Source organism: Clupea harengus, chromosome 3 (genome assembly GCF_900700415.2).
Source record: "Clupea harengus chromosome 3, Ch_v2.0.2, whole genome shotgun sequence".
NCBI classification, from domain to species: domain Eukaryota; kingdom Metazoa; phylum Chordata; class Actinopteri; order Clupeiformes; family Clupeidae; genus Clupea; species Clupea harengus.
This window is the reverse complement of record NC_045154.1, coordinates 27379628-27394206: the sequence shown is the minus strand read 5'-3', so window position 1 is coordinate 27394206 and position 14579 is coordinate 27379628. Positions and strand designations below refer to the sequence as shown.

The window sequence follows — 14579 nt, the reverse complement described above, 5'->3', positions numbered from 1 at the left end:
AAAAAAAGTTAGTTCCCCCTAGTTTGTACATTGCATTCATAGGCCTATGTACAGTGCATCCGGAAAGTATTCACAGCGCTTCACTTTTTCCACATTTAGTTATGTTACAGCTTTATTCCAAAATGGATACAAAATATTTTTTCCCTCAAAATTCTACACACAATACCCCCTGATAACATGACATTTTTTTGCAAATCTATTAAAAATAAAAAATGAAATAATCACATGTACATAAGTATTCACAGCCTTTGCCATGACACTCAAAATTGAGCTCAGGTGCATCCTGTTTCCACTGATCATCCTTGAGATGTTTTTACAACTTGATTGGAGTCCACCTGTGGTAAATTTAGTTGATAGGACATGATTTGGAACGGCACACACCTGTCTATATAAGATCCCACAGTTGACAGTGCATGTCAGAGCACAAACAAGCCATCCAAGGAATTGTCTGTAGACCTCCGAGACCGGAGTGTATCGAGGCACAGATCTGGGGAAGGGTACAGAAAATGTCTGCGGCATTGAAGGTCCCAATGAGCACAGTGGCCTCCATCATCCGTAAATGGAAGAAGTTTGGAACCACCAGGACTCTTCCTAGAGTTGACCGCCCGGCCAAACTGAGCGATTGGGGGAGAAGGGCCTTAGTCAGGGAGGTGACCAAGAACCCGATGGTCACTCTGACAGAGCTCCAGCGTTGCTCTGTGAAGAGAGGAGAACCTTCCAGAAGGACAACCATCTGTGCAGCACTCCACCAAGTAGGCCTGTATGGTAGAGTGGCCAGACGGAAGCCACTCCTCAGTAAAAGGAACATGACAGCCCACCTGGAGTTTGCCTAAAGGCACCTGAAGGACACGGACCATGAGAAACTAAATTCTCTGGTCTGATGAAACAAAGATTTAACTCTTTGGCCTGAATGCCAAGCGGCATGTCAGGAGGAAACCAGGCACTGCTCAGCACCTGACCAGTACCATCCCTACAGTGAAGCATGGTGGTGGCAGCATCATGCTGTGGGGATGTTTTTCAACGGCAGGAGCTGGGAGACTAGTCAGGATCGAGGGAAAGATGAATGCAGCAATGTACAGAGACATCCTTGATGACCACCTGTTCCAGAGCGCTCTGGGGCGAAGGTTCATCTTCCAACAGGACAATTAATTTAAACCATTTTAGCATAAGGCTGTAACATGACAAAATGTCAAAAGTTAAGCGCTGTGAATACTTCCCGGATGCACTGTAAAGGGTAAATGCCATCTTCATACACAGTAGGCAATTTGTGTTAAGCTTTGTTAGCTTCAGGCGGTTAGACTGGTGCCATGGTCTTTGTTTACCATAAGTTGGTTTCAACCATGCAGGAACCGTGGCCAGTTAGTGTAGTATTCTGGTTACTGTGGCCATCAATAATGTGCTTTTTACAGCTCATGCTGTTCATTTATTTTGGTGCCAAAACTGAGCAGCACAATGATGTTTGCTGTCATTTTCATACTTCCTGGGCTGCAATTGCTAGCATAGCATTAGCCGTTGAAATGAATGGTAATGCTAATTTGTCACTCTCTCCAGGTCTCTTTAACTACATAGTCAGGGTTGGGCTGGAGTTCTTGAGTGTTGCTGACTTGGATATAGTGATTTGTTGCAATGGTTAATCAGGGGTAATCATTGGTTCAATAAAACAAATTGGTAACACAAGTTGTGAGATATACATGACGAATCTTTTTTGAGTTAGGGTCGATTTCAAAAGTAAATAGCCAAAGCTACTCTAGGCATTGTGAATTGGTCATGAATCATATAATTCCTTTACAAATTGCAGAAATAAACACGGCCTACACATCACAAATCCGAACATTTTCTGCATCTGTCCATATATAGAGGGGGCTAAAAAAGTACATTTTACATTCAATGGGTATACTATTCTAATGTAGCTAATGGGGAACAAGCCAAGGATTCACATTGATCAAAGTAACTATTTTACAGATCAAATTATGCTAGACATGTAACCAGATAATTTGTCGGATCCTATGAATCTAATGAAAAGACTAAATTAAAGAACTAAATCGTAAAAAAAACGTCATCAGCTGTTTTGAAACAGTCTGAAGGCATACTGCACTGTAATAAGCTACCTTAACCTCATATCAAAATGAAATACAGAAGTTAACGATTGAATTGAAATACAGACATAACGTTCACAGAACTCCGTGTAGATCATGTATAAATAAAGACATTTCCTCTTCTCAAACTATTTGGCTACACAGTATCTGCAGTGAATAGTAATCCTCTAATGTAGCCAATGGGAAACAAACCACGAGTTCAAACGTATGCGTAGATCAAACCAAGATGAACATGGGTGTAAGCGTTTACTGTTAGTCGGTCAAATTGAGAGGAAAAAAATAGATGTTCTATTTATATTTCAAAGATACACATTTTAAATATCATATTTGTAATACTTTTATTCAACCTGTTCCAACGACGTTATGCTAACAAATATATGTTTTGCCTAATATTGTACCCTGTTTTTACACTTGGTACGTCTTCGTGTCAAAGTTGATCTGCTCCTTGCAGTCTCTTTGTTGAATTGTATGGTTAGTCCCCTATAGGATTCCCCCCAGTAAATGACATTTTAAGGAATCGTACCTTAAAAAATTGCATGTATATTAACAAATTATCCTGAACGTTGAAACGGTACGTATAATTTTAACAATAACAGTAAATTGTCTTAACATTTGTGGTGTCTCTCATGGAGCTATCATGCCAGCAAGCAACTTCGCTAGCTGGCTATCAGATGCTAGTTAACGAGCAAGCTAGCCAGCTAGCAAAGTTAATGTCATCATTTAGGAAACCCATTCATTCCTGCAATGAGCTAACAATTAGCTCTGCCACTGGTGGTAGAGAGAACGCTATCCGTGATGTCCTTTAACATTTGGAAAAATAAGTAACTAGGCATTAAGACATTTCATGCGCTAAAATGTGGAAACATCTCGGTAAAAAAATCGTACAGTTTCGTCGGCTATGCTAGGTTAGCTAACAGCGTCAATGGAGGATGTGACGTTACGCTAAGTTAAAGTCGCTTAAATGTCGCTTGTGTTGGCTCGCAATTATTGGGCTTTTCTTTTCTGTTTTTTTTTTACTCTCGGACTTTTCTTTGGAAATTATTAGCCATCTAATATGTTGCTTCGTTTTCAGATATGATTAAGAGACAACTTTATTCGGGACAAATAAAACAGTTAAGCAATAATGATCAGCTAGTTAGCAGTTTGTTATAAACAAAGCATCTGGGTAATGATCCCAGCATTAGTATATTCCCTCTAATATTGAAATATTACAATGAATATGAACTAATTTGACATCCCCCTTAAAAGATGGAAGAGAGGCGTTATGGATCTGTGCCTGTCCCCTCGGAATATCTACAGAACTGGTGAGTGTTCACCCCCTTTGTCAACCAGTGGCACAGGATCGGTCAATTCCCTCCATTTGGCAAATTCTTTGGAAAGGACATGTATGCATTCATATATAGATCTAACAGAGGAGACAGGCATACTTTCTGAAACTGATAAGCGCAAAGTTGATAAATAGGTGTTTTCCTCGTTGTTTTTAATGCGGATATTAATGATTGTGTGCGGGTTAATTGTATCATGTTAAAGGTTCAAACTGTGTTGGCCATGTGGCTGCTGTCTGGCTCCATTAGGATAGTCAATTTAATTATATTTGCATATACACTTACAGGGAAAAGGGGAATGTTTTTAAATGTAATGGTTTGGTATCACCTAGTAATTATTACATATTTCCCAATATTTTTGCGAGTTCTATGCAACCTGGTCTTTGTTTCAATCTGTCTCATCTTCCCTTTGAAATGAGATCACTGTTTTAAGGCAGTAAGTGTTTTTGATGTCAACAAATACAGAATTGTGTATTTTTAAAAGAACATTTGTTAAAGTATTTCTAACATAGACATGATAGTCATTTTTCATTCTGCAGGAAGGAAAATGGTACCAGGGAAGTTTGTAGAAATAACACTTCTAATCCAGTTGAATTCCGTTATTGAAGGATGGGGATGGTTTGTGTTCTTGTGTGAACAGGGTTCAAGCTGCACAGCAGCACCTGCAGACATTACAGGCCCAGTACCCTCACTTGGCAAACGGTGCAGACTACATGGACGGCGCAATGGAAAATGGGGCTATGATGGGGATGCCTGGCCAACCACAGGCCCTGGTCCAACAAGCTCCTCAGCAAGGTGGCTGTTTTCTTATTTTAACATAGTTGTAATGAAGATGACTGCAGATTTTTTAGTGAGACCTTAAAAAGATAAGACTTATGTTTGAATGCCTGGAATGCGTGCAAACATTTTTTGTTATTTACTCGATCATTACAATTATTGGAAATAACTCGGGTGCTTCATTCCCTAAAGCACCTGCCAAGGGAAAGAGAGGGCGCGCAGCCAGTAAAGAGCCAAAGGTTAAACCACCGCCAAAGGCCAAACCACCGCCAAAGCCCAAGCCTGAACCAAAAGCCAAACCGGGCCCAAAGCCCAAAAAGGCCAAGCTGGATAAGGGTGCCACAGAGGGTGTAGATGGCCAGGAGAAGATTGATGAGACGTTCAAGAAAGTGAGGAGGAAAGTGGATCGCTTCAAAGGCATGTCGGAGGAGGAGGTCATGAGCAGGACACTCCCAGACATCCTCAAAGACAATCTGGACTATGTGATTGTAAGTGGCAAATATTTAAATGGTTAAGTTTATGTGTACACTGCATATGGAAATTAAGGCAAAAATTACTTCTGTGGCTATGATGGGGGGTTTGCAGATCCTCATATGTGTGTTTTCTTGTCACCTGCTCAAGATTGGAATAAATCCTGGACTAATGGCAGCTTACATTGGAAGATGGTTTCCTGGTCCAGGAAATCATTTTTGTAAGTTTTATGTCTTTTAGAAAGGTGAAAACGTCTTGTTCTTGATGCACAATATGTCAGTGAATTGGGAACGTGCTGATTTATTTTTTATTTTTCCTTACTAGGGAAGTGCCTGTTCCTGTCTGGCTTCACAGATGAACTACTCAATCACACAGCTGATGACAGCTTGCCTGATAAATATGGAATTGGCTTCACCAACATGGTGGAACGTGCCACACCAGGAAGCAAAGATCTTTCAACGTAAAACCTAAAGAAAAATTTGAGAAATAACTTGTTCATTTGTTAAAGCTTCCTTTGTGTTTGTATATGGGTGTTTATTTTTCCTTTTTTTTCTTAGCAAAGAACTCCGTGAGGGAGGCAAAATTTTGGTTGAGAAACTGAAACAATTCAAGCCTCTCATAGCAGTTTTCAATGGAAAATGTAAGTCTTCACTTTGGGTTGTAAATATTGCATGCAAATTGATGTTTGCCCTCAAACCAAACTTGATTTCTAACATTACAGTTGAAGTCAGACGTTTACATGCACCTTAGCCAAATACATTTAAACTCAGTTATTCCTAGTATTCCTTTAATCATAGTAAACATTCCCTGTTTCAGTTAGGATGATGAAAGAATGTGAAATCTCAGAACAATAGTCGAGAGGCCTTAAAATACACCTCCAACCGAATCAAATTATGTCAATTAGCCATGACACAATATTCTGGAATTTTCCAGGTTGTTTAAAGGCCCAGTCAATTTAGTTTATGTAAACTTCTGATTGGGATTGTGATATAGTGCACTGTAAGTGAAATAATCTGTCTGTAAGCATTTTCTGTCTGAAAAATGACTTGTCATGCACAAAGTAGATGTCCTAACACCGACTAGTTTGTAAACATGAAATCTGAGTTTTAGTGACTTCAACTTAAGTGTATGTAAATGTACTACTTCAACTGTACATATAACAACAAATAACAATAACAAACTCTTCAAGCTCTGAAGGATATAAACATAATATTGTAATGCCCCATTGTTTTGTCTTGTAGTGTAAGTGTATGTATGTATTTTTGTGAGTGTGCTCACATTTATCTTTATAATTCCCCTGTCTTCGTCTCTTAAAGGTATCTATGAGATGTTCTGCAGGGAGATCTTTGGAAAAAAGCCAAAGAAGTGTGATTTTGGCTTGCAGGAACATAGGATTCCTGACTGTGAAACGGTAAAATATCTTATTTTCTTATGAACTTATTTTCACGAATAATAGCATCAACCTTTTATAACCATTGCTCTCTGCCAACAAATTGCAGGCCTTGTACCTGATGCCTTCCTCTAGTGCCCGATGTGCCCAGTTCCCACGTGCCCAGGACAAAGTGCACTTCTATATTAAGCTGAGGGAGTTACGAGACCAACTGAAGGGTCAGGCTAAGCCAAAAGAGGTGGAAGAAATCCAGTACTCCTTTGACCTGGGCTTGGCCAAACGTAAGGATGATGGATGTTGGTATAGAAGTCAGTATGGTTTGCAGTATTATCAGCCATATTCTAATGCTATTTGTTTGTGTGTGTGCGTGTATGGTAACAGAGGATGCCAAGAGGATGGCTGTCAAAGAGGAGGCGTACGACCCTGGTTACGAGGCAGCCTATGGCGGTGCGTATGTTGAACCAGGGGCCGAACCAGGGGCCGAGCCAGGGCCAGGGGCAGGGGCAGAAGCCGAGGCTGGACAGAGCAATGGTCACTGCACATTTTCGTCCAATGCAGAGATAGGTAAGTGCAACGTTTCAGAAATAATTCACTCAGACGTTGCTGGATGTTGTCAGAGTTTGCACCAGATGTAGCCTCACATTGTTTTTGTCTGCACTCTTGGTCTGACCATTTCCAGAGACTGCAGAGAAGACCTCTGCTCCCCCTGCGGATGAAGGAGTGGTACCCGATGGCCGGTGGATGACTCAAACCTTTGACGATCAGATCCCTGACATAACCGCCTCCTCATAATCCGAAATGGGAACATCTTAAAACCAGACTGAATAGGGGTTTGCTTGCGAGTCGTTTCAGAGGAATAGCCAGTGGTGCTCTCCAGTTGGATGGAGTCTCTCTCGACCTAGCCAGTGGTGGGTCTTGTTTGTGAGTGAATCTAGCTGAGTTGACATGGAACCTGGACCGGTCTTCTTTTGAATCATTAGGTCTTTTGGAAATCTAGGAGTCCACTGGATGGAGACTAGGGTTACATATGACTGACCAAGAACCAAGACTGAGAGAGGCTGTATCAACTTCATCTCCAACCCCTTACCTTCCTTGCAAGTATCTGTACCTCAGAACACCAGCTGAAGACTCTTGGAAACAAATGCCCCCTTTATCAGAAATTGAAAAACTGTATGAATTCCACAATTTCTACCTTGATTTTAAAATAGTCAGCTTTAGGAAGTAGGTTTTTTTTTTCTGTTGAGTGGTGCAAACATTTTTTTTAAAACAATGCCTTTTGGGTAATGATGAGAAACAATTTGTAAACGGCAAAAAAAAAATCCCCATTTTTAATGAATGGAAATTTTTTAAGTATGGAAATAATGTTACTTTACATTGGCATGACATGTTTCATATTTCAGCTGTCTCTTCATCCAGGTGTAGAAAGGACACCCCTTGTTTCCTTTGTGGCTGGTTAAGCACTGCTATATTTTTTAATGTTATCATATAATATCAGGGAATAGTACTTGATTGTGTCACGCTCTTTGGAAAATGTCCACTATTTAAATTACCATGTTTCGTGTTGGTTGCTGCAAATGTCGAAGCATACAAGGTTTTATGCTCTTGAACATTTCTGTGACGTGTTACAGGGACAAGGTACAACACAATATTGTGTTTTCATTTCTTAGTATATGCAAATAGATAAGTGTAACTAGTGAAATAAAATGTAGAATAATTTTTTGAATTCTTTAAAATGGTCTTATTATATTTTAAATCAAGGTATAATCAGCCAAGGCTTCTAGGATATTAGGAAGTCTAATGTAACGGTTGCAATTTCTCCCTAAAGGAATCATCTAATACATCTTCAATCTGAAAGAAAAACCAAGGCTGCATTGGTTGTCTCTGAAACACTGTGCTGTGTAGTGTGTGAAAGCCAGCTCTGAAAATAAGAATCATGGTGTTAGTCTTATCCCCCATGAAAACATATAACATATTAGCCAGGTAGTGGTCTGGGTTAACTGAATGAATATTTACACACTCTTGTGGAATGGGCCATTTTTAACACCACTTCACTGCCTCTAAACTACTGGTTTTACTGATAAACATGGGCAGGTACATTTATCAAACTGTCGAAAACTGGTTTAGATTACAAGCCTTTTGTGGTGCGCACATTAATGGGTGCTATTTCTATTGTCATTTTCATTGTTTTTCTTTTGAATTTTCAATGCTGTTAATTAAAAGACTGTTTTGCAGTACTTGCAGACTAACCACTTATTGAACTTGATTAGTGTGGCACAGACATGGAGAGATAGTATTACAGTATTCCGTATGCTTTTGTTAAGATTCTATTTCAGTAGGGAAGATACAGGAATACTTTTTCCAAAAATGCAGAAGACAGGAATGCAAGGTGTTAACCATTGTATAATTTACCACAGCCGACATTAGGCATCACAATCCTGCCTTTAGTCTGACAAACAATCAGTTACTCAGACTTGGTCACTGTCTTGATATTGTTTGCTTGTCTGGTTCAATGTTACTTCAATTTCAGAGACAGGAAATGCAGACTTGTTTGTTTACAAAATATTTTATTGCACAAATGAAAGATGCCTGTAAGCTACTAGCAGTATGTTACATTTTACAGTTCTGTCTACAGATACCGTTACATTCTGATAGTCAACATTTACATTACACTACATTTAGTCATTTAGCAGACGCTTTAATCCAAAGCATCCTACAAAGGAGGGAACAATCATCGTCAACATTCATAGCAACTCACACGGCATGTTTACTGGGAGTTGTTTTTAGTTTTTTACTTGCTGATTTATTTTATTTGGTGGTCAAAAGTGTAAAAGTACCAATTGACCATTTCTAAAGTATTTTAACATAGCAAAGCGTATGCATAGCATAGTGTTTTCTATATTCACTGCTTGTGAATATTTCAGAAGTGCAGCACTGATAACGGTGGTGTCCTGATTTGTCACCAGTGCAGAGTCATCATCCTCTGTTTTATATCATCAAAGACAAGAAATGCATTTGAACATTTCATTCCAGCTGCCGAATCCTCATTAACTGGTGAGATTACCACGGAGATGGTCATTGGTCAGTTGGCTGGTTTGACTGGTTATGCTGCATGTCACCTGAAGGCAGATGTTGTAGACCAGTGGCGGGATACAATGGTTCACCTGAGACATCCCATTCAGACAGACTTTGAGAGGAAGACTCCTGCTCGTCAAGACTGCTCATCTGTTGGCATTTGTTTCTGCAGAGAATATCAGGAAATGTTTCTTATTCCATCTCTTCAAACTTAAGTGCACACCAAATCTTCACACATTACTGATTATAAGCAGATGTGCTGTGTAGATGGAAAATATTGTGCCTTTACCCTGTAAGTGTTCCTTTGTCTTTCAGATGAAACAGGCCCCAAATTAGGCTGCACAGCCACTGTATATCTGAGGTAATCTCTGGGGCCCACTCGATAAATCTGATATGCCAACATGTCAAGATACAAATATTGTACAGGAAAATGATGTGGAAATATACTGAAAACAGTGAAGTGCTATTGAGTAAGAAAGCTACTATAAGACAAAGATTAAAAAAAGACTCAACAAACTAAAAGACAGGTTGCCATCACATCTATATAAACATCATACCTGTAAACAAAGGCAAAGGCCCACTCCAAAGGCAGGATGCAAAGCATCAGGATCTGGACCAGCAGTCGCATCAGGCGAAACCGTCCTGCAGCATATGGAGCTCCCCCACATGACTCAGACATCACTAAGGAACATAGCAACTAACCATCAGACACTGCACACATTTTCCTTTAGGGGTGGGTGATCTATTATATATATAGACAGATACTGTATATATACACACACACACACACATACAGTACATACATAGATAAATATCATCATCATTATTTTTTCAGGGAGAATTGACTGAGCACAGGGCTCTTTTGCAGCAATGCCCTGATTGAGGCTACATAATACAGAAGAACAATACATAAACAAACCATAACAAAACAGACAAAATAAATAAACAAAACACATTAAACAACTCAGAGATTAAGTATATAAAAAAAATAACATAAAGTAAAAAAATAAAATCAGAATCATTTAAAACAACAGCATTGAGGCACATCCTTAGAATCTAAAAGGCTCTTAAATTGGTTGACAGACAAATACTTGGTTAGTTTCAACTCCACTTGAACAGTTTTCCATTTTTGGGAAGCAAAGAACTATTTTACCTATATTCGTTTTTGTAAGGGGGATTTCAAGGGAGATGAGGCTCTGTCACCGTGTGTTATGACAGATGGATTTAAATTTTTAAAGTGACATGAGATCATTTGGCAGTTTTCCCACTAAGGCTTTATAAACAAATAAAATACAGTGTTTTTCCCTCCTGTCTGCTAGAGGGGACCAACCAACATTCTTGTATAAGTTACAGTGGTGGGTCCTGAAAGCGTCTCCTGTAACAAAGCGAATAGCACTATGGTAAACAGAGTCCAGGAGTTTTAAGGTAGAGGGTGCAGCATACATGTAAATAATTTCACCATAGTCAAGAACTGACAAAATTGTTGATTGGTTTGAAACTGCTTGATCTATAGAGGGCGCTGAGGCATACAAAATTGTATCATCGGCATAAAAATGGACTTTGCAATGTTCTAGATGGTCACAGATATTATTAATGTAAAGTGAGAACAATACCGGGCCTTAAATAGAGCCCTGAGGGACACCAGAATTAATTACTAGGGCCTCAGATGTAAGGCCTGCAACATCTATATCTATATCTGTTGCAGTAATGGCACTGTGGCCAGCAGTACATATATTATTATGACTGTAACTGTCCAACTTTTATGTATATTGATAGGTTCAATTCATAAATTATTTCATTGATATTTTATATATTTTGATACTGCCAATCCCTACTTTGGTTTTAAGGGTCTTTTTTGGAATGTCGAGTGACCACTAAGCATTGTGTTTTAGTGCATTCATAAGAGGGGAGATAATGTTCTGAAACACACACTTTACCTTTTTCAATATGAGCAGGAAGTGAGTTTGTAGACTCTTCATCCTGCTTGTGTTGAACATGACTTCTCTTCTTGCATATGGTAGTGCAATTCATTTCGTTATTTTCAGTGTCTGATAATTGCTTAACTTCATTGCAGGACATGGGCGTGGAAGATCCGTCAGTTAAAGACAGTTCAGGTAATGGATCCAGTTTCAAAAGGTCTGAGAGAGATTTTTTAGTCGATTAAAAACAAACCACGAACATGAATCCTGTAATAGTTACTAAAACAATCAATTCTATCCTCAGTTTTTAAAAGCAATGATTTATATATAATATTGCTCACTAATAATACGTACTGTTTTCATGAAGGAATCGCAGTGCATCTCTGTATCCATCTCGACACATTTGTTCAAGAACCTATGGTACATCGTCACACTTTTTACTCATATGCTGCTTTAAGTGGACATATAACTACAAATAACTTGTATTCTCTTTTACCTCATGCTCTGGGGGCAAGAACACACTGGCCACTCGAAACATATTGCTGAAGTTCACTTGAATGCTGACATTGTTGTATTGCACCTTGTGGTAGTAATAGGAGTTCTCCTGCGGGCAGATGTCACTTTCACCTGAGAATGGCGAGATAGTGATGGTATTCTTCAGCTTACCTAAGGGCAGGTTGTCACTGACTGCACCATCTACGTACCGCTGAGTGGATATACATAAAATAAAAAGCATTTGTGTAGATCAGAGACTATTTTGGTTAGAAACCATTATCCAAACATGTTTCTCATCAGTTGTCTTAAACTTGTCCCTTTGTTTGATCACCTTAAACTGGCCATTCAGGTCATTAGCCGTTACTGATTTCTGATTCAGATTTACTGTTCCTAGAGTTTTTTGGTTTCCTTGTCATGTCAGAGAGTAATACTATGGGTTATATAATTATGAAAACATTGACAACTTTGTTTTTTGCATTCACAGAAAAAGACCATAATGTAATAGGTCACTGTCAGTTACCAGCCAAGCAGTAAAAAACCTCTTAAGTTATCAAACTCACAATGCCACGGAAGGAGGGGGGCATCCAACCACAGAATGGAGGGAAGAAGCAGCTACAGATGAGAGCCTACACATAGAAATGAATGCAACACGATAACATTATACAGACAACATATGAATAAATATAATGGCAATCGGATTTAGTTTTACACAGGCAGAATACATATCCTCGAACAAAAAATCTGTGTAGCTGCAATGAGTCATAAATAAACATGAGTCATCATTAATGGCAGGGTAATTTGATTGCTACACTCTCTACATTACCTGCATGAGGTCTTCCTTGGAGTCAAACTGGGACACCAGCAAGTTCTGTCCATCAGACACTCGAGTCAGGGACACAAAGAGTCGATTATTGGCAAGCAGATGGGCATCGTCTGGTAGCTCACGGTCCATGAAGTGATGAACAAGCTTCATCAGGTTGAATGCAGGGTGTAAGGCACCAAGACTTCGCTTGCGTGCCTGTTTGGCCATCTCCATCATGATGGCTAAGGTTTTGTCTTAAGGATGGAAGGTTTAACTGTTACCGGTGCACTCATTGTTTAATTTGCTTATTAGTTTCAGATGCCTGTTGTGTTTCTCATCACAATTATTTTACATGCAAGAATATCATCCATATATTTCCAACTTCATCTTAAGTCACATTTTGTTTTTTACACATACAACTCTGCCAATGTTGCCAAATTGTGCCAATTTCAAAACACAGGTACGCGGCATACAATCATGTTCTGAGCTAGGTGTAGAGTAATACTATGTTTCATGAACACTTGCTTGCAATAAATGGTTTTTGCATAACTGCACATAGCCCTTATATTTAGCTCTAGCTTGGGGGGTTCCTCGTGTGTTGGGGAAGCTTCTTTGAAAGCATAGCTTTACAAGCTACCAATTACTTCACACTTGAAGAAGTTGACCTACAGCAAAGCTACTCTTGGGATAAATCTAGTTTGGTTAACTAAAGCCTCTTAGAAAAAGTAGTTCAAACTAACAGTTAAAAATAACAGTTAAGTGAGGTGGTGGTGCGTTTACTCCTCTGAATGAGGAGTTTCACTCAGTATATTTAAATGATTAGACGGCGTTAACAACATATACATTTCATGATCTAGATCTGTACCAACTCCATATTAGGATTGGCCTTGGCAGGTTCATTACTGATTTAAACCAGTAGATGGCGTTTTGAGCCATTTTCTACCCATCAATCGAATCAAATGCCGATTTTTTAAATGTTTTATATATAAATGGTAACTTGTTAACATTAACACCAGTACTGGTGTGTTTAATCACAAGACAGTCATATCATTAAGTTTACAGTTTATGAAACACATTGAAGTGTGCACTGCCTCTTTAAGTAAATGTATGAAGGCTACTTAGACCACCAGCAGTTCAGTTCAACTCTCCTTGAGTACTACATGAGCAAGAACACAAGTGTTGATAATGGTCACGGACCAATATGCCAGCATTAATCTCTGTGAATGTCTATTAATGCAAAAAAAATAATTGCATTCTACTTCACGTTTTGATGGACATACATAAAATAAACACTGACAGTCATTGTTGACATATCGGCTATGTGTCAGTTTTCGCTCTTCCTTACGACTGACAAGTGACTACATTTAAGCAATGTTTCTACATGCTGCGACTCAAAACGTAAACAAATAGCCTCTTACCCATTGAAATGTTACATGCAATTGCCGCCCCGAACAAGGCGCCCGACGAGGCGCCGCAGATCTTGGTGGCACCATCAAGTATATAACTGGCTCTTTCTTGTAAACAGCTTCCCACGCCGATATAGTAAACACCCAGAAAGCCAGAACCAGCGACTGAGATATCCCATCCGTTTTTCGTCTCAAACATCTCGACTCTTGAGCGGTTGAACAACGTTGCAGAATAAAAACCTTTCTGTGGCAGTCGCTAAAGGGACCATAAAGATATGCGTTAGACTTTGAGCCTTCTTGCCATCTGACCATGGGGCAAAAGGGTGATGGGTAGGCAGCTCAGTAGCCCAACATCCCAATATCTCCACCATTCAGGAGCTGCAAAGTCTCGAAATGAACCTAATTATAAAGTTAGTTCCTGACGGTTGTTAGCTGTAACCAATGTTATTTACAGTCATCGGCCGTAACTGCCACTTGTCAATGTCTTCACTTAAAAATGTTAGTCTTCGTAGGCATATATGTAAATGTAACGTTAATATAACACCGAAAATGGAATACTTCTACTTTTATATTCCTATTAGCCTAAGGAATCCAGAGACTGTGGTATTTTTAATTGTGGCTGAATATTAGCCTGCACTGATCTGACATTGTTATATTGCACCCTAATGGTAGTAAAAGGGATTATCACCAGATTACCACCACTATCACCACAGATTGGCATGATAGTGATGGTGTTCTTCATTTTACAAAAGGACAGGTTGTCCTTTTTTGAGATCAGAGATATGGATCAGTGACTATTTTAATTAGACACCATTATCCAAACAGG

The 14579-nt window shown here is 39.2% G+C and overlaps 2 protein-coding genes across 3 annotated transcripts; one reads left to right on the top strand and one right to left on the bottom strand.

Annotated features, from left to right (window-relative positions):
- The first annotated feature begins 2513 nt into the window (after positions 1-2513).
- Positions 2514-8293, top strand: tdg.1 (thymine DNA glycosylase, tandem duplicate 1). 2 transcript variants are annotated; one of them, XM_012817685.3, is made up of 11 exons: positions 2514-2667; positions 3345-3400; positions 4062-4216; positions 4391-4686; positions 4820-4889; positions 4994-5129; positions 5227-5309; positions 5986-6080; positions 6169-6340; positions 6441-6623; positions 6739-8293. In XM_012817685.3, exons 2-11 carry the CDS (start codon positions 3345-3347, stop codon positions 6849-6851), a joined length of 1359 nt encoding a protein of 452 aa, XP_012673139.1. In that variant the 5' UTR covers positions 2514-2667; the 3' UTR covers positions 6852-8293. The 2 variants fall into 2 exon arrangements, with proteins under 2 accessions (XP_012673139.1, XP_012673140.1); XM_012817686.3 differs by lacking the exon at positions 3345-3400 and having other exon boundaries at positions 2515-2667.
- A 313-nt stretch (positions 8294-8606) lies between these two features.
- On the bottom strand, positions 8607-14227 carry LOC105891509 (patatin-like phospholipase domain-containing protein 2). Its single transcript, XM_031565234.1, has 9 exons — positions 13766-14227; positions 12369-12601; positions 12106-12171; positions 11547-11756; positions 11405-11465; positions 11069-11269; positions 9689-9812; positions 9421-9519; positions 8607-9297 (listed from the first exon to the last, which is right to left on the bottom strand). The coding sequence occupies exons 1-9, from the start codon at positions 13950-13952 to the stop codon at positions 9132-9134; spliced, it is 1347 nt and encodes a 448-aa protein (XP_031421094.1). The 5' UTR covers positions 13953-14227; the 3' UTR covers positions 8607-9131.
- Between the last annotated feature and the right edge of the window lie 352 nt (positions 14228-14579).